The 26,834-nt window shown below is 40.4% G+C and overlaps 1 protein-coding gene across 1 annotated transcript in view; it reads right to left on the bottom strand.

Annotated features, from left to right (window-relative positions):
• LOC110131408 (craniofacial development protein 1) overlaps window positions 1-26,834 on the bottom strand; it is a 101,118-nt gene that overhangs the window by 57,827 nt on the left and 16,457 nt on the right. The window contains exon 5 of the mRNA XM_020884009.2: window positions 21,682-21,801. Coding sequence (XP_020739668.2) covers window positions 21,682-21,801 — 120 coding nt within the window. The remainder of the gene's footprint in view (window positions 1-21,681; window positions 21,802-26,834) is intronic.

Raw genomic sequence — 26,834 nt, 5'->3', positions numbered from 1 at the left:
AACTGTTAGAAAATCCCCAAAAGCTCCCCGAAAGCAACAGAGAGGAAGTCACCCCAAATTGCCTTAGCAATAACTAGAATATCATGCCAAGTGGCAGAATGTTTAGCTCAGGTCCCTGTAACGTCTCCTATATCTACTCCATTTACTGCACACAACTTAGATGGCAGTCACCAGCAACAGCCTGAACTCTTGCCAGTGTATGTTACACAACAAAATCCTTCAGGTACACTTTAACCCAGGGAAAGTGAAAGTGTTAGTTGCTCAGTTGTGCCCAACTCTTTGTGACCTCCTTGGGCTGCAGCTCACCAGGCACCTCGGTCCATAGCATTTCCCAGGCAAGAATACTGGAACAGGTTGCCATTTCCTTTTCCAGGGGACTTTCCTGACTCAGGGACTGAACCTGAGCCTCCTGTACTGCAAGCAGATTCCTTCCTGTCTGAGCTACCCAGTACCTACAACTGACTGGAGAAAACCACCAGAGTTATCCGTAAGGACACTCAAAGTTAAGTGCAGGAAAGGCTGAGGGGCACCATGTGCTTCCTGACTAGAAAACAAGGCTTCCAAGTACACATCAGAGCTTTTGTTCACTGTGCAAGGATGTGTATTGTGAAATGTCTTGTTATAGAAACAACGCTTTTACAGCAAGAGGACAACTCAACCTGAAATAAAGGAAATAGCAGGAGTTGTGAAATACATCCTGTGGAATGAGTAAGGAACTTCCCACATGTCTATGTGTGAAATATGACATGATCAAACTGAAATGAAGTGTCATTCTAATCACATGAATAGACATTACAGTTTGTTTCTGGGGTCAACCACTTGCTGAACACAAGCTGTGGAACCAAAAACATTCTGCTTTTAAGATTAAGACTGATAGGAGAATACATATAAGCCAAAAAAATGAAATCTCCTTAGATCTGAGTTTACCTAAGACTTAAAAAAAGTAGTGATCATTAATAAAATCTATTTATTTATTCATCCATCCAAGAAATGCCTATAAATTATTTTCCATGTAGCAGAATGGGTATTAAAGAAACAAACAAAAAAGACACAAGACCTACATCCTCAAGTTCACAGACCAACATGTAAACTGACAAAGGACAGTACAGCAAGTGCTGCAATAAAGGCTATTAACAGATGCAGTGGGAAACAAGTATTACTTAAAGTTTCCAGATAAAGACACAGACACTGCCTCTGGCTGATTTACACAGAAAAGGAATTTACTTAAAAGATATTGGGGTGGAGGAGATATTAGGCTTTGAAGCATTCACAGAACATATGCCAAGCCAGACCACACCCAGGGTCATAAAGCTAATGTCAATGAATGTAGAAGAGGTAAAGGGCCTGTCCCGGCAGGCCAGCGGTGAAGGCTGCACTGCCACCGCAGGGGACACGCATTCAGAACATATAAAGAGCTCTTACAGACAATCCAATTAAAAATGAGGAGCAGATCTGAACAGACTGTCTCCAAAAAAGATACACGAATGGCTAATAAGCACATGAACATGATCAATATCATAAGCCACCGGGGAATTCCAAATCAAAGTTACAGTAAGATGGCACTTCACATCCCCAAAGATAGTTATGACCAAAAAGAGGGATAGTAACAGAACTGATGAGGATGTGGAAAAGTAGTGCATTTGTGGAAATGTTTCTTTGGAAAACAGTCGGCAAGCTCCTCAAATAGTTAAACACAGTTACCATATGACCCCACTCCCTTCCACTCCCAAGAGAAATGAAAACACATGTCCACAGAAAATCTTGTATACAAATACTTACAATCTTATTCATAATAGTCAAAAAGTGGACACTGACTTGAATGTCCACCAACTAATAACAAATAGCCATACAACGGGCTATTATATGGCTTCCCTGGTGGCTCAGATGGTAAAGAATCCACCTGCAATGTAGGGAGACCTGGGTTCGATCCCTGGGTTGGGAAGATACCCTGGAGGAGAGCATGGCAACCCACTCCAGTATTCTGGCCTGCAGAGTCCCCGTGGCAGAGGAGTCTGGCGGGCTACCAGTCCATGGGGTTGCAGAGTCAGACACGACAAGAAGAAATGAAACGTTCTACAATGTGAATGAATCTTAAAAACAGTATGCTACGTGAAAAAGCCAGAGACAAAAGATCATGTATTATACATTCCATTTATATGAAATGTTCAGAATAGGCAAACCTACAGAAAAAGAAACAGACTGGTAGCTGCCTAGGTTGGAAGTGAAAGGAATAGGTGGGGTGGGAGGAAATGGGAAGTGACAGCTAATAGGTGCAGGAGTTCTTGTGGGGGAGATGAAAATTATCTCTAATTGGTCATGGTGATGTCTGCAAAACTGTGACTGTACTAAAAACCACTGATGTGTACACTTTAAGGGGGTGAATTATATGGTACGTCAATTGCATCACAGCAATGCTCAAAAAAAAATCATCATAATCCTTCATATTAACAGGCTAAAGGAAAATAAATCACTTGACTATATCAATCTATACAAAAAAAGCCACTGACAAAATTTAATACCTACTTATTACAAAAATCCTGAAAAAAATCAGTAATAGAGGGGGTACTAATTCAACTTGATTAAAAGCATCTATGACACAAAGAGCCTATGGCTTTTTACATTACAGTGTACAGGTTTCACATGTACAGCTTATACGTTATAGTGAAAGACGGACTGTTTCTCCCTAAGAGTGGGAACAAAGCAAGGATGTCTGCTCTCACTGCTCTTATTCAATACAGTGCTGTAAGTCCGAGCCAGAGTACTAAGGCAAGGAAAGGAAAAGGGAAGAGAGACAGAACAAGGGACAAAATTGTCCCTATTTGCAAGATTAACTATGTAAAAACGCCAAGGAGTCTATTTTTAAAAATCCTAGAATATGTGAGTTAAGTTAATATCAATTATATTTCCATATACTAGCAATGAACATGTCAACACTAAGATTAAAAACACAATAAGAGGGAAACCCTGGCAGTCCAGTGGTTAGGACTCTGCAGTTTCACAGCCAAGGGCACAGATTCAATCCCTGGTTGGGGGAACTAAGATCCTGCAGCCCGTGTGATGCGAACAAATTGAAAAAAATAAAATAAAGTCAATTTTTAAAAAGAGAGAGAGCTGGAGTGGCTATACTGATATCTGACAAAATAAACTGTAGAATAGAAAAATGCTAATGAAGACAAAGATAAATTTAAAAATACAATGCCATTTATAATCATTCAAAAGAAAATGAAATATTAGGCATAACTAACAAATTATATATATAGGACTTACATGTTTAAAACTGCAAAATGCTAATAAAAATAAATGGAGACACATACAAAATTCATGCATTGGAAGACTCAATATAATAAAGACATCAATACCCTCTGGACTGACTTATAGGTTTATATTAGTCTGCTTGGGCTGCCCCATAGCAGCATACCATAGACTAGTGGCTTAAATAACAGAAATGCATTTCCTCATAGTTCTGGAGGCTGGAAATCCAAGATCAAGGTAAGACCTCTCTGGTTGGCAAACAAATACGTTCTTGCTGTCTTCATAAGACCCATTCTCTGTTAATATTTGCAGAGAGAGGTCTGGTGTCCCTTCCTCTTCTTATAAGGAGACTGATCCTATGGGATGAGGACCCACCCTTATAACCTCACTTAACATTATTTACTTTCTTAATACCTTATCCCAAAATATAGTCACACTGGGGGTTAAAGCCTCAAAATACAAATTTTTAAGACGGGAGGGAGGAACACAATTCAGTTCATAACAAAGTTTAACACAGTTCCTATCAAAATCCTAGAGTTTTTCTAGACACTGACAAAATTATTTTAAAATTTATTTGGAAAGGCAAAAAAACTAGAAGGGGTTTTAAAAAATACTTCTGAAATGAAATAATGAAGTGGGAGGAATCAAATGACCACATCTCAAGATTTATTTTATAGATCAGTAATCAAGACTGTGGGATAGACACATGTGAACGGAACAGAGAAGCCAGAAATAGACAGAACTACACAAATAAGCTGAATTATTTTTTGACAAAAGGGCAAAACTAATTCAAACACAGCCCTTTCAACAAATGCCACAAAGAAGATGGCACAGGCAAAAAATAAATAAAATGAAACAAAAATTTAAAAAATCATCCTTGACCTAAATCACAAGCCTTATGCAAAAAATAACTCAAAACAGTTCATGAAATTAAATGTAAAACATTAAAAAAAAATCAAAGAAAAATCTGTGGGATGTAGGACTAGGCAAAGAATTCTTAGACTTGACACCCAAAAGAAAATCCATAAAAGGAGAAACTGATAAACTGGACTTCATCAAAATCAAAAACATATGCCCTGTGAAAAAATCTTAAAAGGATAAAACAGCTATACATTGGAAGAAAGGATCTGCAAACAATATCTGATAAAGGACAAATATCTAGAATTTATAGACAACTCTTAAAACTCAGCAGTAAGAAATTTAAACAATCCAGTTAGAAAATGGGCAAAAGACATGAACAGTCATTTCACCAAACAGGATATACAGATGGCAAAAGAGCACGTGAAAAAGTATTTAACACCTTAGGGAAATACATTTATATGCCATTAGAGAAATATAAATTAAAATCATAATGAAGTACCACTACACACCTACTGGAGTGGCTAAAATAACCAATAATGACCATGCCAAATGTTGGTAAGAATGCAGAGAAATTGAATCCCTTACACACTACTGGTGGGAATGTAAAATGGTGCAGCCCCTTAGGGAAAGTTGGACAGTTTCTTATAAAAGTATATATTCAACTACCATCAGTTCAGTTCAGTTGCTCAGTTGTGTCCGATTCTTTGTGACCCCATGGACTGCAGCACACCAGGCCTCCCTGCCCATCACCAACTCCCGGAGTTTACTCAAACTCATGTCCATTGAGTCGGTGATGCCATCCAACCATCTCATACTCTGTTGTCCCCTTCTCCTCGCGCCTTCAATCTTTCCCAGCATCAGGGTCTTTTCCAATGAGTCAGTTCTTCGCATCAGGTGGCCAAAGGATTGGAGCTTCAGCTTCAGTCCTCCCAGTGAATATTCAGGACTGATCTCCTTTAGGACTGACTGGTTTGATCTCCTTGCAGTCAAAGGGACTCTTTCAAGAGTCTTCTCCAACACCACAATTCAAAAGCATCAATTCTTCGGTGCTCAGCTTTCTTTATAGTCCAACTCTCACATCCATACATGACTACTGGAAAAACCATAGCTTTGACTAGACAAACTTGTTGGCAAAGTAATGTCTCTGCTTTTTAACATGCTGTCTAGGTTGGTCATAGCTTTTCTTCCAAGGAGCAAGCATCTTTTAATTTCATGGCTGCAGTCACCATCTGCAGTGATTTGGGAGCCCCCAAATACAAAAGTCTCTCACTGTTTCCATTGTTTCCCCATCTATTTGCCAGAAGTGATGGGACTGGACACCACGATCTTCATTTTTTGAATGTTGAGTTGCAAACCAACTTTTTCACTCTCCTCCTACATGGTAGTTTCACTCTCAACTACCGTATGACTCAGTAATTGACTCCCTCTCAGAGCATTTACCTCTGAGAAATGAAATTTTAATTGTGGTGAGAAGAATAATGGGCCCTCTCCCTGAAAGATATTCACTCCCTACCCTCCTGGAATCTGATTTAGTTACCTTACCTTCCATGGTAAAAGGGATTCTGCAGATGTGATTAAGGGTATGGTCCTTGAGACAGTGGAGATAATCCTGTGTGGATTATCAGTGTGGGCCCAATCTAATCAAAGAAGTCCTTACAAGCAGAGAACCTTTCCCAGCTAGGTTAGAGATGAGATGAAAGGAGGAACACACATTCCTAGCTTGAGAGGGAATCAACCAGCTAGTGCTGGCTTTGAAAACAGAAGGTGTCTCGAGTCAAGGAAAGTGGGTGGTCTCTGGACGCTGGGAAGGCCCAGATCTGAGAGCAAGAAAATGAAGCCTGTAGTAGTCCTACAATCACTAGGAACACAGACCTGCTTTGATTTTAGCATGGCGAAACCATGGTGTTGGGCTTCTAGTCTACAAAATTGTAAGACAATAAATTTGTGCTTTGTAAGTAGCTGCATTTATGGTAATTTGTTACAGTAGCAATAGAAAACCTGTTCACACAAAAATAACACACTTATGTGAATTCCCTGGCAGTTCAGGGGTTAGGACTCAGCTCATGCACTGCTGTAGCCCGGGTTCAATCCCTGGTCAGGGATCTAAGAGCCAGCAAGACACATGGAGTGACAGAAACAAAACCAAACACCCCACAAATACACACACTTAACAACCACACAAAACCTACACATGACTATCTGTCACTTTATTTGTGATACTGTAAGACGTTACAATAGAGGGAAGCTAGGTCAAGGATTCAACAACGCTGTTATTTTACAAACTGCATGTGAGTCTACAATCTCTCAAAATAGAAAGTTTAATTAAAAAGAAAAAAGATATTGGGTTACTCATCAAAATCCAGGAGGATTTAAGAAGCAAGTTCAGAAGCTGGAAACAATGCCCCCCAATCACACCACAGACCTAGACTGAGGGTGCTGCTGTCAGGGGTCCCACACACACTGCAGCCGCTGCCCCTACGTGGGCCCAGGAAGATCTTCCGAGTTCCCTGCCTCTGCCTCACTAGGCCTGGACTGAAAATCCTGGGCAGGTATCTGACTCAAGAAGCCCAGGTTCCTGACTGAAAACTAGCTACAAAGAGCACTGGGAAATCAATGGTTTTGAATATTGGGCTCCTTGCCTCCCATGAAGCGTGGCATTTATGAAATGTCTTGCAGATTTCTGAGGGGGTGAGGCACCAGACAGACAAAAAGAAGATCCAAATACCTGGTGGTAAAGATTTTCAAAACAGATATTAACATGGAGCTGGGTGGGGGGGCGGGGAAAGGTAACAAGACATCAGTCTTATTTATTTAATTTGTCTTATTTATTATATGGATATGAGGAAAATTCATAGTAACAAAAAATAGTTCCAGATATTTTGTTTCTGAAGAGAACAAGGAAAACCAACAAAGGGAGGAATGTAAATAGCTCAAAAAGAGAAGAAAAACAACAGATATTTAAGATATACAGTATTTTAATGGTGAAAATCAATAGGGTTTGAATAGGAGAAGAATCAGTTTATATCTGATATGAAAGAAAGTCATCAAATGTGTTTTCAAAGGTTACTGGGTATTTCTTCCTATGCTCAGAGTGGTCAGAAGTATTTCCTTTGAGTAACTTCAAATTCGCCAATTGTAAAGACCAACTTCATACTAGTTGCAGGGAAACATTTTTTTTAAAAAAGCAATACAAATAAATAAATAAATAAGCAATACAGGGTATCTGCCCTTAGAGAGCTCACAATGAACTTCCAGTTCAGGCAAGATCAATGTTTAATATAACCTAAACATTTTCCAATAAACACTAGATTTAAATATACCAAAAGAGCAAATATTATTTTAAATGCATAGTTAAACCACAAGAGAGAAAAGGGAAACCCCCAGGGTGCCAGGATCAAAGAAGGAACTGAAAACCACAGTGGTAGAATATGAGCTGATACAATGGCTCTACAAGGAGCTGAATGGGGTGGGGAAGAAGTTGTAATGACTTCCGCCCTGGGTTTTGCTGTCCACATGATAACAGGACAAGTCTTGGACTTATAAAAGGAAGGTGGAAGGCTAGAACTAAAGTCTCAAATAAAACAGAAACTATGTATCTTCAGGGAAAGGACAGACTAGGAGAAGTTCACTTAACAGCCTATGGAGCAAACAAGAAAGCTGCTCTCTGCTTGGACAGTAGGGAAAAGGGAGAAAAAAGTATATCCTGAGAACTGGAACCCAGGGCCTGTTATCACACGGAGCTGAGGTTCATAATTACTCCAGTTATGATAGCTGAGTGTTCCAGAAACTTCAAAGCAAAAAAAAAAAAAAAGAAAAGAAAACATAAAAAGCCAGGGCACCGAGTGGAGAATTCATCTCACTTTAGAGAAATATAATTTCACTAAGCCATAAGAGATCACGCAACAGACAAAACCTTAGTAAAGATGATAAAGAATACTAAACACAAAGGGACAAAATCCACTATAAAAGACAACAAATGAAATAAAGACAGATTTATAACTCTAAGAACTTCTGATAAAAGAACAATCAGACAGAAACTACAAAGGAAGCACACATAAAATGATGATGAATATAAAAGAAAACCTCAAAACTATATGATCCTATGAGAAAAAGAACAAGCAGATTTGCAAACAAATCAAATAAAAATTCTAAAAATAAAAAGAAAACATACTTATTGAAATGAAACTCAGTGAACAAGTTAAGATAGATTAGACATGGCTGATGAAAAAGTAAAGAACTGGGACACCAGAAACAGCCAGAAGGCAACTCAGAGAAATAGTGAGGTGAAAAATACTAAAGAAGTGAAGTGATGTGGAGAACAAAATGAAAATATCTGACATACAGGCATTCTAAAAGGTGATGATAAAATGCAAACAGACAATATTCAAAGAGATAATGCCTGAGAAAATTTCAGAACTTTCAAAAGGCATGAATTCTCAGATTTAAGAAACAAAACTTAATCCGTACCATCCACACTGTATTGAAACTGCAGAAATTCAATGTCAAAGAAAAGATCTTAGAGTTTTATTCTCTTCAAAGCATGAATAAGGAAGAATAAAATAACTGTACTTTATGGTCAAATATTTAAAGGGCCATTAGTGGGACGGGAGTACAAAGAGAGAGGGTCTGTATCAGGACAGAGTGTGAGAGGGTAGAGCTGGGCTTGAAAAAGGGGCAAGATTCCCACAGATGGGAAGAGATGAGGGCACCCAGGGGTGGGTACAGGGAGACTGAATAAGCTGATGGAGGAAAAATATGGGGCAAAGGGAAGGACCCTTCTCTGGCTGTCAAATAGAGTAACAGAAAATAAAGTGTGGTTTGCTGGAACTAAAATTCGTTCACTAATATTAGGCTAAAGAATTTGAACTGAATAGTAGGCAAAAAGAATCACATTTTTGAGCAAGTGATAGGATCTAAACTGAACCATTGCCCCAAATCTCTCATTCCAGCAATGGCATCCAGGGTGGATATGGGAAGAAAGACTGCAGTCTTTTAAGTGAATTTAGGAACCAATTATAATAGTCCAAGCTAGTCAAAGACTTTAGAAAATATTTCAATTACAAGACAGATGATGAAGAAAGAAAGACCCAGAAAAGAGACAATGTCAGTGAAGATGAAATATAAACAGAAGGCAGGAAGAGAGAGAGGGAAAGAATATAAATGAATATTCAGAACATTCTGAAGGTGGAATTAAAAGGACTTAATGGACTGGGCAGTTGGGGGTAGGGGGAGGGTAGGAAAAAGAAAGGAAAGAATTGAAGACAGCACTGAGGCTGGGATGAGTGTTTGAGGAAACAGTGGTGGTATATTCTCTCTCCAGAGACAGACAAGCAGTGTGACCCAGCACGTAAGAAAAATGGGTTAGAAAGAAGCTTCAGTTTAGAAGCTCTCTTTGAGAAGCTACTTAGCTTCCCAGGCTCCATTTCTCCAGTACTGTAAAATGGGAGAATTTAGAGAAAATGAATTAAATGTTGGACCACTGTGGTGTCAAGAGGATTCAGAATAAACTTGTAGCAAGCAATGAGAAACATGGGTCTGGAGCTCAGGAGAAAAGCAGTACTGGATGGACAGAGAACTACCAGCACTGAAGAGATGGTCAAAGCTGTCGGAGTACACGCATGACAGTATTAAATGCATAAAAAGAAGAGGCCTTTGAATCCTGAGAAAGCGCTACACAAACACAGAAAAGGTGGCAGTGGAAAGCAGATGACATACCACACTGGGAGAAAGGAGATGTGTTCCATTTTCCATTGCCAATCAATTCCCCCAGGGATTGATAAATGTAAGGAAAACAAAAGTCTTTATCCAAACTTTCCCTACTACATCTGAGAAGCACTGATCCTTCTCTTTCATTTTGGTGCTGACCAAAGTCCTATTTCAAAGGAGCTTTAAAAAATACATATACAACTCCAGTTTCATAAAGACAGATACTTCAAAAGCTAAGGCTTTGTGCTGAAATTCTACCTGGCTCATTCTATGATACCGTAAAACACATAGCTGATTGTCCAAGTTGGCCCAATAAGAAAGCTGGCTTCACCACAAGAAGACTGAGAAATTGAGGGCCAGACAGGTCCAACGTAAACTAAATCGGAATGACTTTCTGAAATGCTTTCAAAAACTAGGATTTCATTAACCCACAGCATATACAAAAACACAGCTGGGCAGCAGACATGATGCCTGTGGTTAATGCTCTAAAGGAAACTCCCCTCAAATCTTTTCTTTGAAACTAGTTACATGAGGCAAGAGTTCAAGATCGAGAGTGTTTTCTACACGGGATCCTTTGGATCTTTCTAATTCTCATGTCAAATAAGACACGTCACGCTCTGACCATAGAGAAAATCTTCTCTTTTGGTTCCTACCTGTTACAGTTCACCATCTCGCAAGCAGCTGGGTTTAGAGCAAAAGCCAATGCAAAGTGTGGTTTGCTCTTGCTCAGTCTCAAATAAGCAGCTACTGAAACTGTAAGCATTTCAAATTCAAGGGAAGTCTAACTTTCAAAAGGCTGTGACATTTTTTTATGGTCATAAGCATCTAGAATTACTATTAGTATATCTAAAGATTAACACTTATTCAGAATGTCCTATTTTCTTAATGATGCAGAAATACTAGCCTAGGTTAGAAATTTTAAATTATTTTGAATGAAATTTATCATAGGTTCCCTCAGATAACAGGGTTTTGGCAAGAATCCAGGGCTAGTAACTGACTATAGTTAACTGCTGGACCTCACATCAGCCTGATATTCAATCCCTGACGAAAATAATGAGAACAAAGCTACTCAGCCTCTCCCATAAGAAAAACTCCCCAATCCAAATAAAAATATTCACCAAATATGCATCTTTGTATATAATCATAACCTCCCACCAAACAGCACCAAGATGCCTGTATCACAACATGATCAGAATGTAAGAATCACTGGCTGCTAAGCTTCGGACAAATGACATTCTTCACTGACATGAAAACATTTGGGAATAGTGACCTCCACACTAAGGACATAAAGAGAGAAGTAACACATAGCATTTTAAAGAATCTATAATATACTACAGTCCCTAAATTGGCTTACAACTGCTCTCAGCGTTCATAAAACTCAGATTTTTATCTGAACTCTTAAATGACTGAGAATTAATTAACTTTGATGATTTGATATGACATGGAGACAATCTATAGGTGACACCAAAATCTTAACTTATTCTTTCTCTAACATTTGACGAATGCACCAAAATGTAGCACTAGTTTAATTCTTGGGCGGGGGGCGGGGGGGAGCCTGTTTCTGCTAACAGTTTTCAAAGGAGGTAGAATTTTAAGCCATAATACAAACCAGTAGGTTAAGAGGGATCAGTTAACATGACTGTGGAGAAACATTTGGATACTAGTAAAGTAATGATGTGCAGAAATGTGCCCTTCAATTCATATAACAATGAAGATTTCAAACTGTTGTTGCCTATTTGGCAGCATCTATAAGGATTTAAGGTGCACACATTTGACTCAGCAATTCCACTTATAAGAAATCTGTCTTCCAGAAATAACAACATGAGAACATTAAAAAAAAAAAAAAAATGTATGTACAAGGATTACTACAGAACTATTCCTAAGTGCAAAATTTGAAAAACTGACTTATTCACCAATAAGGGAATGGCTGGTTATTCAAATCATAGAATATTCACACAACAGAGTATCATGCAGGCATAAAAAAGTGTAGATATTTATACTGGACCTGAAAAAATGCCCAAAATAAGATTGTTAAAAAATACAAGTTGCAGATTAATGAAAAAAGAGTAAGTCCATTTTTGTTTTAATGTATATATATTATAATATATTAGCATAATATAGGGAAGGATTGGAATATAGCTGATAACTGGCTAAAATGATTAGCCTCTGGGACTGGAAATGAAAGAACTCAAGAGGAAAAATCGTTTTTCACTTTCTAAGCACAATGGTAAAATTTAAAATGAAACAAATTCTCTAATAAAATAAAAATGTAGAAACTATATATAAAACATAAAAACATTTCATACCAAGAGAGTAATCTCGTATCATCAGAGGAAAGTGCACACACACACCCAATCTCAGGGATGTCTGCTTCTCCTGTGATCTCGCCAGACAAGCCCTCTCTTCAGGGGAACTCTGCCCTCTAGTGCACGCTGAAAGAGGCTAAAGCACAAGAAGCTGCTGAAATCGATAAATTCGTGTTGTGACCAAAATACTCCCACTTCAGCCCTACCGCATCACAATTCTCCTTAAATGAAGGCCTCTCTGTATCTTTTCCAAATCAACTTCCTACCATCACACCAACTAGGCTTCATGAGAGTCATAACTGCAGCTACCTACCCTTTCTATGCTTCCTGACATGCCAAGAAGCACCCAACGCATCTTCCTGACTCCTATTTCACACCAAGAGAAACTTGGCACAATCAAGGGTATAGGAACACAGAAAAATAAAAACTTTAAATTTTATAACACATAAAGCTACCTGGCTCTTAGACTTGTTGCCACTTTAACTCAAGGGTAAAGGCAAAGTTTTTAAAAACGAGGTTGCTCTGTGTAATAAAGCAACTCCTTGATAGGACTTTCTAAGATCAGTAGAATTTGTTCAACTCTGGGCAACCTGGGAAACCAAAAGGGACATTTCCTAGAGGCTCAGTATATGCTGTAGGCATTCAATCCCATCCTAGTGACTACAAAGGAAAAATGTCCTTACTTTGCAGCTTTTCTATGTTTGGGTTCTCATTTAGATGCATGAATTACTTGATCCAACTGTCAAAAAGTCTCCCCCAAAAACTGAAAGGTGGGGTGAAAGGAATATCTTTAATCTCTCCATTCATAATTCTTTCAGTTACTAGCTTGGCCTGGAACAATCTCTTCAAATCAAGAATGTGCATGAGGTGAGATCACCTGTAATAAATTCAGAATATTCCAAGTATTCATGGGGAAATCTTAAAAGAATTAATTTCAATTTCAAATCTACTTACCCTATACCTGCAACAACTGTAGAATATACCTAAAAAAAAATTTAAGAATAAGCTAATACCAAATGAAGCAGAATATAAGCATCCATTGAAGAACATGAAGGTGAAAGTCGGTACAGGGTTTTCTTGCCCCAACAAAAAGGAGCATTCTGGAGCTGATAAGTAAAGTAACAGCAGTACCAGTGAGGCTGATAGAATCAATCATTTCCTCTTAAAAGCTGTTTCTAGATAGTCCTATTCTGGAACAAATGGTTGCAAGAACAACTGACCTTAAAACAAGCCGACAAGGATATCCCCTACTCAGGTGTCCTGGCAGCTGGGCGGTGGTCCTCACATAAGCTTTCTGCAATGCAGAGTTCAGGCCTCAAGAGGAGTCCATTGCTGCTGCTGTTTAGTCGCCAAGTCGCATCCGACTCTGCAACCCCATGGACTGCGGCACGCCAGACTTCCCTGTCCTTCACGATCTCCTGGAGCTTGCTCAAACTCATGTCCATTGAGTTGGTGATGCCATCCAACCATCTCATCCTCTGTTGCCCCCTTCTCCTCCTGCACTCAATCTTTTCCAGCATCAGCCTCTTTTCCAATGAGTCAGCTCTTCCCATCAGGTAACCCTAAAGTATTGGAGCTTCAGCATCAGTCCTTCCAATGAATATTCAGGGTTGAATTTCCTTTAGGATTGACTGGTTTGATCTCCTTGCTGTCCAAGGGACTCTTAAGAGGCTTCTCCAGTTATCACAATTTGAAAGTACCAATTCTCAGTGCTCAGCTCTCACATTCCATCTATACATGACTACTGGAAAAACCACAGCCTTGACCATACAGACCTTTGTTGGCAAAGTGGTATCTTTGCTTTCTGAACAAACCTGGAACTCATTTTTAAAATATGCTAGGTCCTTCAGTTTCATGAGACAAGGCTGAGAGTAAAATGTAACACAGGAAGCCCAGACTAGTCATGGTTAACCGGGAAAAGGCTTCCAAAGGAAGCGGGATCAAATAGTCATCCCACTCCCTTCAAAAACAACAAAACACAGAATAGCTTTCAAAGAGGCCTTCATCAGTTATAAAGCTGAAGAGATACTTTTAACAAAAAAAGTCAATTAGGAAAGTAAGAAAGAATGGTTATTAAGCACAGTGGCTGAGAGCTCAGGCTTTGGTCTCAAGTAGAACTAGACTGGAATCCAGGCTTCACCATCCATCAACTATGCACTTTTAACAAATTAAGAGCACCTCCCTGAGTTTCAGTTTCCTGATCTGTGAAATGGGCACAAAGTTAGCACCCATGTCTTCAAGTGTCCATTGGGAGTAAATGGAATAATACATGTACATTTAGCACTGTACCTTAAATCTGGTAAACTATCAATAAACAGAAACCACTTATTCTTTTAAAGCAGATAAACATTTAACCTACAATCTGAGAAGACAGTAAGCTTGATACTTAATCTAGAGAACAAGTTGGCTCCAAAAGGTAATTACTTGACCACTGAAGAGGAACCCGGGGTTCAAGCATGTGAGAGTCATCTGACTGCAGGAGCCAGGCAGGCAGCAAAACTGAGGCGCGTGAATGGGAATGGGCACAGCCCACCAGCTCTGCTCCAGTTCCTTCCTGCTGTCAGGAAGGGGGGGGGCGGGGCAGGGGCACAGCTTATTTCTGAAGAAAAGCCAATAATCCAAAGTGTCATGCCACCTCTCCTGGTTTTTAAATACTGGCCAAATAAAACACCCAAGGACAGATCTGATTGATCAACTGCCGGTTTGTGAATGTCTACCTGGAGGGGTCTCAAACTGGAACGTGAAGGATCCCAGCTCCCTGAAACAGTGTGTCGCGAAGGGGACACGACTGGCATTTGGGAAAAGAAAATTCTCTGTGTAAACTGTCCTAACCACTACAGGATATTCAGCACCCCGGAACCCCACCTACCAAGCACGAATGGTCTCAAGTCACGTGGCACCAGAATCTCTCTCTCATGACACGTTCCTGAACACCACCTACTGGCAGAACCACATCCACTAAGAGCAACAAAGTCACATTCAAACGTTAATGAGAAAGTCCTGAACATCTACTTACAAACAGTAATAAAATAAGCGCAGGGCCAGCCCTGAGTCAACTGAAGTAAAACCCCAAATTATCATCAAACAGGAAATCTCACTAAGTAGAAAGCTTAGAGCTGGCAGTGGGAACAAACCAAAAGTCTTAACCTCTCTCCTTACATCCAACATGAACTATGACAAAAGGAAATTGCCTTATCTTTTATCTAGCCATTTCTTTTTAATGTTACTAGACATTACAGCTTCCCACCGATCTCTTTTTCCTACAGCAGAGCTTATATATAGAACTATACATGCTCTAAAAGAAATCAAGGTGGAAGGAATCTCCTGGTTAACACGTGAATTCTCCTCTTTTGGCTCCTTGTCCTATCCAAGAATGTGTCCAACTTACCACATGGCCCAGCAGTTTCATACCCAGGTTCACACACATACCCCTACAAAAACTAGTACATCAATGTTCGTGCATGCTCAGTCACTCAGTTATGTCTGACTCTTTGTGACCCCAGGGACTGTAGCCCACCAGACTCCTCTGTCCATGGGAACTCTTCAGGCAAGAATACTGGAGTGGGTTGCCATGCCCTCCTCCAGGGGATCTTCCCAATCCAGGGACCAAACTCAGGTCTCCTGAACATGAATGTTTAGAGAAGTATTATTTGTAACAGTCAAAAAGAGCAAACAATCCTATGTCCATCAACTAATGAATAGACAAAAAGAGGTACAGTCATACAATGGAATATTATTTGGCCATAAACAGGAGTGAATAAGAGACACAAGAATGGGCCTGAAAAACGTTATGCTTAGGGACTTCCCTGGTGGTCCAGTGGTTAAGACTCCGAGCTCCCGAAGCAGGGGGCACGGGTTCCATCCCTGGTTAGGGAACTAAGATACCACGTGCTACACAGTGCAGCCAAAAAAACCGAAACACATCATGCTAGTCAAAGAAGTCAGACACAAAACAAGAAATGCTGTATGATTCCATTTACATGAAATGTCCAAACAGGCAAATCTAGACAAAGAGATAGATTAGTGGTTCCCTGGTGGTGGGGAAGAGAGAGGTGTATAAAAATGGAGAGAGACAGCATTTTGGGGGAAGTACTGCACAATTTGTTCTCTTAAAAAGAAATCTGAAAGATATCACAGGTCATGTCTAGAATGCCCACTTTCTTCAAATGATCTTAATTATAATAATTACCAATAAGCACTTACTCATGATATTTATTCTTTTGAAACAAGCTGATTATCTTCTTCTGGGAATGGCCCTTCTCTGGCATTCAGTAACCTGATCATGTATATCTACTCACAGGCCCACAGGCGCATGCCACCTGATCAGGCAGTGAGCATCAAACCTGGAGGGGAAGTCACATTTCTGAGGTAGCCTGCCTTTTTTTTTGCTATTGATGTAAATTTATTTTCTGTGAATAATTCGGAGATCCTTTTTTCACTGTCAGGCAAAAAACTTGAAATATAATTGTATCTAGCTTTGAGATGCTCCTCTCAATGTGACTGTAACTACTTTAAAAGTAAAATGGCCTAAAAAACAAATCAACATACACTAGAAGTCTGAATGATTAATAATGAGATTAAGATCAAAAATTAGAAACTTTTCCAACCCAGTGCTGTGGCTATGTTTGATTTTTGTTGCTTGAAGTGAAATGCTCAATGATCTCTATCAAAGACTATATATTGAAACTTAAAAGTCAACAAGGTTTTATTAACTCATGTCCAAGGAGTTTGGGAGAGATCAATGGCTCAGACAGACTCTGTTGTATGAAGTGAAGGTCCTGGGGATGGACAGCTCAAACACACTCAATACCAACAGGTCTTCAACCAGCAGTGTGACACTGTGAGGAATCCTCTCTTCTATTTTTGGGGCAAACAGTGCTAACCTGACACCACCCATGATGATGTCTGAGACTCAACAATGAAGCCTTTTTTCCTTCCTCAGGAGATCTAGGTGACAACACAAAATTACACAGGAAAATGATGTCTTGAACCCTTATGTTTTACTGGCTTAGATCATTCTCAGTCTATAAAGAGGAATCTAAAACAGTAAGCCCTTAACCAAATAAGTTAATGTCTCTGGCTGGGATCATAAACTTGAATGGGACTAATGGCTGCCCACTGTTGGAATAAAGTATGTAGTAAATGCTGGGTTGAAGACAAGCAGTGAATGTACCAGCCAAACACCCACAAACACTGACAGAAGCTGGATTCAACTGGTCAACAGGGCTGGAGGGGAGTGGAGGGTGAGAAGTGGATAGAGCGCTTAGAGTAACAGGACCAGGAGAATTCAGACAGTAGGATGAGCATGGTGCTTCTTCTACCAACTGTAGAGTTAACTGTCATCTCTGATTCCTGCCTCCAGTGAAAACTGGATGTTTGGTTTACTCTATCCCCAAAGTATAAACTTTGGATTTTTTAAGCCAAAGCAGTGTACTATTTTAAACATGTGGAGGAAATGCATTTTCAGTTACAAATGTTTGCTCCTATGATTCTAGCAAAGGATGTGGGACAGGATGTTTTACTCTCCTGCTCTGGTTTTCCTGTATTGCTTAAATCTGTTTAGAGAGGAGAGAAATAAACAAACAAAGTGTTTCTGCTGGGCAACCTCTATTAAGTGAAACAATTCCAACACTGAAAAAATATTTTCCTGCGTTAAATAAAATTCATTTAATAAATCTGCTATCTCCTGTAGACGCTTCTCCTGAAGACTCTCCATACTGTGTGTGTGCAGCCTGCAGCACACACTGATGTCTGCACTGATAAAATAGTGCTAGACACCTCAGAGCAACGGAATTCCTTTTGACCCTGTCTTTTCCCAAGTACAACTACCACCACTGTGGACATTTTTCGAGATAAATCTCAGAAGAATGATCATCTCAATCTTGAAGGTCATCTTCTGGGATTTATTGAGAAAGTCAAAGTCCATGTATCATTAATGAAATGTGTCCCTGTTTTCATGTACAAACTGTGAGGACTTTTTTACTCAGCCAGACACATCCTTGTAATCTTGTTATGTTTCATTATAGCTTTCAAAGAAGCTCAAGTTCCACTTCACCCTGTCATGAAGGAGTGAGTTCTTTAATCTGCTGAGGGACACACTGGCTGACCCATCTGGATGGCCCTGTGTCCGTCTCCATGCTGCTCCTTGCCCCAGATGCTGTCCTGTATGGGTGTATTGACAACAGACTCTCTTTTTGATCCAACTTTAGTCAGGCTCCTTTGAAACCTCTTCTCCATGAGGTCTCAAACTCGGCCCCCCTCCTTGTTGGGCTTGCAGAGCTCAATTTTAGCAAGAATTCTGCTAAATCAGGTTAAACAGAATCGCCCACCCTTGATAGCTGACCACGCTCAGTATGAACAATTTCCTCATTTCCTGCCTTTGATGTATAAGTCCTTGGCCCGCCTTCAACAAGAACCCTGTTGGGTCAGTTGAGACAGAATCTTCTCACCTCTGATGTCTCTGCTCAGCACTGGTCCATTCACAGACCATCCTCCCACCCCTAATTCTGCTCCCTGGCCATAAATCCCCAGCTCTCTTTGCTGTATTCAAAGTTAAGCCTGAAAACTATAATGAGATACACACGAGTCAGAATGGTCATCATCACAAAATCGACAAACAATAAATGCTGGAGAGTGTGGAGAAAAGGGAACCGCCTTGCACTGTTGGTAGGAATGTAAACTGATACAGCCACTATGGAGAACAGCATACAGCTTTCTTAACAAACTAAAAACAGACCTACTATGTGACCCAGCAATCCCACCACTGAGCATACACCCAGAGAAAACCATAATTCAGAAAGACACATGCACCCCAATTGTTCACTGTGGCATTATTTACAATAGCCAGGACATGGAAACAACCTACATGTCTGTCAATAGAGGAATGGATAAAGAAAATGGGGGTACATCTGTACAATGGAACATTACTCAGGCAGAAAAAGAAAAATGAAACCAAGTCCTTTGTAGAGATGTTTATGGACCTAGAGACTGTCATACACACTGAAGTTAAGTCAGAAAAACAAATACCGTATATTAACACCTATGTGTGAAATCTGACAAAATGGTATAGATGATCTTACTTACAAAGCACACACAGACACAGATGCAGAGAACAAAGGCATGGATACCAAGGGGAAAAGGGGGGACAGGATGACCTGGGAGAAGGGGACTGACACATTTACACTGTGAATAAAACAGGCAAGAATGAGAACCTGCTCTACAGCACAAGGCGCTCTGCTCAGCGCTCTGTGGTGACCTAGCAGGCAGCAAACCCAAAAGAGAGGGGTGCATGGATACGCATAACTGACTCGCTCTGCCGTACAGCAGAAACTAACACAACATCGTAAAGCAACGGAACACAAAAAAAACTAAAAAGTAAAAAGCCAAGCCTGATCTTTCTCCCCTAGTGTGACAGTTGTTAATACCCACTGCAATAATCCTGAATAAATCTTCCTTGCATTTTAACAAGTAGAGGATCATTTTTTCTTCCATGAGCCTCAGTGGCCAATGGAGTCCCCAGCAGAGAAAGGACGGACGGAGGAATGGGATATTTGATTATTTATCCCCCTGGATGATCCATCGCGCAAGCACAGCTCTCAGCTCCTGACAGGAGGTCCTCCTTATCCTCACTGCCACAGGCTGCTCCCTGCCGTGCCCCTCAGGTCGAGGGGTGGTGACGGAGCCTCATTATTACTAATCGCAGGGATACCGCACTCTCACTATCTGTGTAGTCTTTTATTACATTGTGAGTTCTCAAAATCTCGAGAGGTGTCCTAATTTGAGGATGCCATCTGTTTCCTTCTGGTTCCCACTAAAACATAGCCGATTTCTTATCTCTGAAAGGCTAGTAGCTCTTTCTAAGAAAGAAAGGCGTGAATACAGAATACAGTGAGATTTTCATGACTGACTCAGTGACTTAAACAAGGTGACCTTGCCAAGATGCCATTTCTCCCTCCTCCGGTTACCTTCAGAATTATGGAACAGTATTTTCTGAAACACGCTGTTTCCAAGTAGAATCTCTATTTTAAGAAACACCAAGGAAGCTAGAAATAAAAATTATGCTACTTGAAACTAACTAGGCTAGAAATCTAAGGCAGAAGAAACTCTGACTTTATTTCTATCCAGCACTTAATCCACAGTAAGTTTCACCGTAACACTTTCAATAAATCCAAGAGGCATTATTTAATAATATCAGATACAAGCCTGTTAACCCAGAGACATGCCTGCAGAAGGCTAATTCTATATGTAGTCTACAGCAGTATTAGTTAAATACAGGTTGTAAGAGATTGTGAAATTGATTCAATGGGTCACAACATTCTTTCAAAAAACATACTACACATAATAATAGACATAAAATAGAAGTCACCATACACACCTATATTTATGGGTAGACTAAGTCATAACTAGGGATCCCCTGGTAGCTCAGACGGTAAAGACCCTGCCTGCAATGAGGGAGACCAGGGTTCAATGCCTGGGTTGGGAAGATTCGCTGGAGAAGGGAATGTAGAAGAGAACTGCACTCCAGTATTATGGCCTGGAAAATACCATGGACAGAGGAGGCTGGCAGGCTACGGTCCATGGGGCCGCAAAGAGTCGGACACGACTAAGCGACTTTCACTTCACTTAAGTCATAATATAAGATATATTTCTTATTGTGAGTGGCAGTCAATAATGTCTGAAAGTCACTGGTCTGCAGAGAATCCCTCTCAGACAATATCATGACTAGAAAGCTAAAAGCATGTTGCTTTAGCTTAGAGCCTCCTATTTTTATCTCAGCCGTCACAAAAAAAAAAACACAAAACAAAACTTCACCGTTTTAGGGGGAAAGGATGAAGCAACAAACTGAAAGGTCAGCAAATCAACTATAGGTGACTTGTTCCACCCCAAACACCTCAAGGAAGAGAGAGCTCTGCTCAGGAGCCAGAGGTGGTCAGTGCTGTGATGGGAGTGAATGGCCCGTGTTCACCTCTCTTGAGGCGAATGCCCTGACCCCTCCTACTTAACTGATGGCTTTACTTACTACATGTAGATTAAGAAGAAAGAAATTTTTCCTTCTTCCAAGGAAAGAATTCTAGTCTTCAGCTCAAAATAACTCATGTACTATGGAAAGTATGAAGGGAGAAAAACTGTTAAGTTCTTGACAATGTGCTAATAAAATTATTTGTAAGTCACCCTTGACCTTTTTTTGTTCCTAGGAGATCCTTGGGGTGGAAGGAAGTATTCAACTCAAATCTTTATTACAAGTTATGATAAACTGCTGATATTTACATTAAAAAATCATTTTTTAAATGTGAAGTCTACTATATGTTCAGCTCTGTGGCCAACACTGTAAACCAGGACTTTGCTCAGAATCAAACAAGAAGCCTGCATCCTCCATTCTGCAAGCACTATTCTCTGCATCCTCCATGTTGGCAGGTATTTCAGCAAAGACAGAACAGCAGTGGAATTCCTTCTCCCAGGAAAGGAACCATGAGAGCTACAGGTAAGGGCGCCCTTGCTGTGAAAATAGCTTCTCCAATGTGCCAGGTACACCTCGGCCTGAGACGAGACTACTCACCCTGACCCGGCAGGAAGTGACGGCACAGATGAAGGAATGTTAGGCTGGGGTTTTTCTTTCTCGTTTTGCTTGAAGAAGGATTTGGCTTCTTTAGATGTGGCATCCACTTCCTTAATCACCCTGTAAGGAAAGAGACACCAAGTTTACAAGCAGAAGAAAAGGAGAGAAACAAAATCTAAGAAAAAGGCATAAAGAACCAAGGAAAAAACCACTAGGCTCTCTGTAAATTCTGGCTGATGAGCGTTATGGTTAAAATTTACTGCAACAGTTCTAGACAGACATTAGCCCTTGTTAATTTAACAATGAAACAACAGCAGATGGAAGTCTGATGTCTCTCACACCCCCTCCATTACTTCTGTCACAAGACCGTCACCCTGAATCACAGCCCACGTGAGATCACCGAAGTGAAGACTGGGAGGGCTCTCCCACTGCACATCAGTGCTCATGCTTAAGTCAAAGTGGGAACAGGGAGGTGGAGTAGTTGGGAGAAACACACTGGCATTATTTCAAGGAGAAAAGTAACAGTATAAACAATTGGGAATACTCTAAAGAAGGTTCCTGTTCTATACCTTAAACAACCCAAAGGTGAAACAAAATTCCTTAAAACTAGCTACACAGATAGTGATTTAGGAGTGGAAGAAAGCTACCCGATTGGGAACCCTGTCCAATTTCAAATCTGAGAAAACTGGCCTCAATAAAACTGAGTCCTAAAGGATCAAATGAAGATATGAATTTGATGCCAGAAATTTCTGATAAAGAGGGGAAATGCCTTATGTCTGCCTTGGGTTTCCCAAGTGAATAAAAATGTCTGAGGAATTTTGTTTAACTCCAATCTGTCTGTCTGAGGGTCCAAGATTATGGTGTTACTCTTGAGTGTTCAAACAGGTCATTCACAATAATGACAGACAAATCCTATATTCCATATTTGCAAAGAACAGAAGTTCTTATCTTTTCTTTTTCCTTCTAGGCTTCTTGGACTAGAACCAAATTTTTATATTAAGAACTATCTACTCCTGCACCCGGTACTATTTTACCATCACAAGTAGCATAAAATGAGAGTTTTACAAATAAGAATCTTTGGGACTTCCCTGGTGGTCCAGTGGCTAGGGCTCCATGCTCGCAATGCAGGGGGCTCAATCTTGATCCCTGGGCAGGGAATTCAATCCCATGTGACACAGCTAAAAGATCTCACATTCTGCAACTGTGTGGATCACAACGAACTACGGAAAATTATCAGACGGGAATACCAGATCACCTTACTTGTCTCCTGAGAAACCTGTATGCAGGTCAAGAAGCAACAGTTATAACATGGAACAATGGATTGGTTCGAAACTGGGAAAGCAGTACATCACAGCTGTATACTATTATCCTGCTTATTTAACTCATATACAGAGAGTGTGTGTGTGTGTGTGCGCTCAGTCGTATCTGACCCTTTGCAACCAATGTTGCCCGCCAGGCTCCTCTATCCGTGGGGATTCTCCAGACAAGAATATTGGACTTGGTTGCCATGCCCTCCTCCAGGGGATCTTCCCAACCCAGGGATCAAACCCAGGTCTCCCACATTGGAGACGGATCCTTTACCATCTGACCCACCAGGGAAATGTGAAATTCACATCTCACCATGTGAAATGCCAGGCTGAATGAATCACAAGTGAGAATCAAGACTGCTGGAAGAAATATCAACAACCTCAGTTATGCAGATGATACCACCCTAATGGGGGAAAACGAAGAGGAACTAAAGAGCTTCTTGATGAGGATGAAAGAGTACAGTGAAAAAGCTGGCTTGAAACTCAACATTAAGAAAACTAAGACCATGGTATCTGGTCCCATACCTTCATGGCAAATGGAAAGGGAAAAAGTGGAAGCAATGACAGATTTTATCTTCTTGGGCTCCAAAATCACTGCAGATGGTGACTGCAGCCATAAAATTAAAAGTTGCTTGCTTCTTGGAAAGAAAGCTATGACAAACCTGGACAAAAGCAGAGCCATCACTTTGACAACAAACATCCGTATAAGTGAGGGATACGGTTTTCCCAACAGTCATGTAGGGATGTGAGAGCTGGTCCATTAAGAAGGCTGAGTGCCAAAGACAGAAATATAGATCAATGGAACAGAATAGAAAGCCCAGAGATAAATCCACGAACCTATGGTCACCTTATCTTCAACAAAGGAGACAAGGATATACAATGGAAAAAAGACAATCTCTTTAACAAGTGGTGCTGGGAAAACTGGTCAACCACCTGTAAAAGAATGAAACTAGAGCACTTTCTAACACCATACACAAAAATAAACTAAAAATGGATTAAAGATCTAAATGTAAGACCAGAAACTATAAAACTCCTAGAGGAGAACATAGGCAAAACACTCTCCGACATAAATCACAGCAGGATCCTCTATGACCCACATCCCAGAATTTTAGAAACAAAAGCAAAAATAAACAAATGGGACCTAATGAAACTTAAAAGCTTTTGCATAACAAAGGAAACTATAAGCAAGGTGAAAAGATAGCCCTCAGATTGGGAGAAAATAATAGCAAATGAAGCAACAGACAAAGGATTAATCTCAAAAATATACAAGCAACTCCTGCAGCTCAACTCCAGAAAAATAAATGACCCAATCAAAAAATGGGCCAAAGAACTAAACAGACATTTCTCCAAAGAAGACATACAGATGGCAAAAAAACACATGAAAAGATGCTCAACATCACTCATTATCAGAGAAATGCAAATCAAAACCACAATGAGGTACCATCACACGCCAGTCAGGATGGCTGCTATCCAAAAGTCTACAAGCAATAAATGCTGGAGAGGGTGTGGAGAAAAGGGAACCCTCTTACATTGTTGGTGGGAATGCAAATTAGTACAGCCACTATGGAAAACAGTGTGGAGATTTCTTAAAAAGCTGGAAATAGAACTGCCATATGACCCAGCAATCCCACTCCTGGGCATACACACTAAGGAAACCAGATCTGAAAGAGACACGTGCACCCCAATGTTCATCGCAGCACTGTTTATAATAGCCAGGACATGGAAGCAACCTAGATGCACATCAGCAGACGAATGGATGAGGAAGCTGTGGTACATATACACCATGGAATATTACTCAGCCATTCAAAAGAATTCATTTGAATCAGTTCTAATGAGATGGATGAAACTGGAGCCCATTATACAGAGCGAAGTAAGCCAGAAAGATAAAGACCAATACAGTATACCAACATATATATATGGAATTTAGAAAGATGGTAACGATAACCCTATATGCAAAACAGAAAAAGAGACTCAGATGTATAGAACAGACTTGTGGACTCTGGGAGAAGGCAAGGGTGGGATGTTTAGAGAGAACAGCATCGAAACATGTATATTATCTAGGGTGAAACAGATCACCAGCCCAAGTTGGGTGCATGAGAAAAGTGCTCAGGCCTGGTGCACTGGGAAGACCCAGAGGGATGGGGTGGAGAGGGAGGTGGGAGGGGGGACAGGGATGGGGAATACATGTAAATCCATGGCTAATTCATTTCAATGTATGACAAAAACCACTGTAATGATGTGAAGAAATTAGCCTCCAACTAATAAAAATAAATGGAAAAAAAAAAAGAAGGCTGAGTGCCAAAGAATTGCTGCTTTTGAACTGTGATACTGGAGAAGACTCTTGAGAGTCCCCTGGACTGCAAGGAGATCAAACCAGTCAATCCAAAAGGAAGTCAACCATGAATATTCACTGGAAGGACTGATGCTGCAGCTCCAAAACTTTAGCCACCTGATGCAAAGAGCTGACTCATTGGAAAAGACCTTGATGCTGGAAAAGATTGAAGGCAGGAGGAAAACTGGGCAACAGAGGATGAGATATTTAAACAGCATCACCAACTCAATGGACATGAATACGAGCAAACTCCAGGAGATGGTGGGGGACAGAGAAGCATGGAGTGCTATAGTTCATGAGGTCTAAAAGAATCAGACTCAGTTCAGCAACTGAACAACTGCTGTCCTAAGAAAATCTCTCCATAATACGTCAAGAGTCAAACACAGAGGGAGAATCTGTATGATAGATTAGACCATCATCTCCTAAATAAATACTCCTTCCCTGTTGACCAAGAAGATATTCCCCAACCTCCACAGATAATAAGCTTGGATATATGACTTCAATGGTCAATGAGATGTTAACTGATTTGAGAGGAAAAGAAGCTTTAAATGTATTTGTGCGTTTTTACTTGTCCCTTGAATTCTTCCCTTTAGCCATAAGAATATGCCTCAAGGAGCTGCTGGTCTAAGAGAGCATAAAGACACATGCTGCAAGTCTCAACCCAATCAGCAGCTTGGACACCAGCCTAGATGAAGTGAACTCCAGGTATCGAGAAACACATGTGTAACAAATAAATGGGTATTAACTGCACACTGCTTTTGGGGGGATGGTAGGTAGCATTCCTGGACCAACAGCTAACACATTTACAATTCATGAGTAAGAACACTGATATCTAAGGAGTTAAGTTACTTTTTCTCATCTAGAGATTAAGCAGCAATGCTAGAGAGAATCTTTTAACTCTACTTTCCAAATATGGTTGCCATAAATATCCTAGCTCCCATGCTGTCCAGAACTGACATTACTCCAATGAAAAGAAAGGGTATGTCACCCCACCTTGGAACTGAGTGGGCATCGCTCCTCAGTCTTTTGGCTAAGATCAAGTGTGGAACTGAGTGGGCTTTTGTGGCTGCATCAGCTCACGAGGTTCAGGGGAAAGGGCACTTCTAAGACTTGCTGAGAAAAGTGATACAGAGCTTTCAGGTGGCTCTCTCTCGGAATGCACCTCTAAAACATCACGTTTCCACATAAAAAGCCTGTCTGCCTTGAAGCCACCATGCTGGAGAGAACACATGGGAATACCACAGGGAGAGAGAGATATCTAAGGAGCCTGTTCCAGACCCCAAGTGTTTGAGTCTTCCTGGCCCAGACACCAGACAAGGAAGTAAATAAACTATCAAGATGGTCCCAGACCCAGCCACTAAGTACAACTGCAAGACAGGCTCTGCACAAGAACCACCTAGCTGAGTCCGGCTACCCCACAATTAAAGAGAAATTATAATAAAACAATGGTCTTAAGTGGCTAAGTTTTGGTGTGATTCCTTACACTGCAATAGAAAAAAAACCAAAATAAACTT

This window comes from Odocoileus virginianus, chromosome 20, assembly GCF_023699985.2.
Source record: "Odocoileus virginianus isolate 20LAN1187 ecotype Illinois chromosome 20, Ovbor_1.2, whole genome shotgun sequence".
Taxonomy (NCBI): Eukaryota; Metazoa; Chordata; class Mammalia; order Artiodactyla; family Cervidae; genus Odocoileus; species Odocoileus virginianus.
This window is presented reverse-complemented; position numbering and strand designations above follow the sequence as displayed.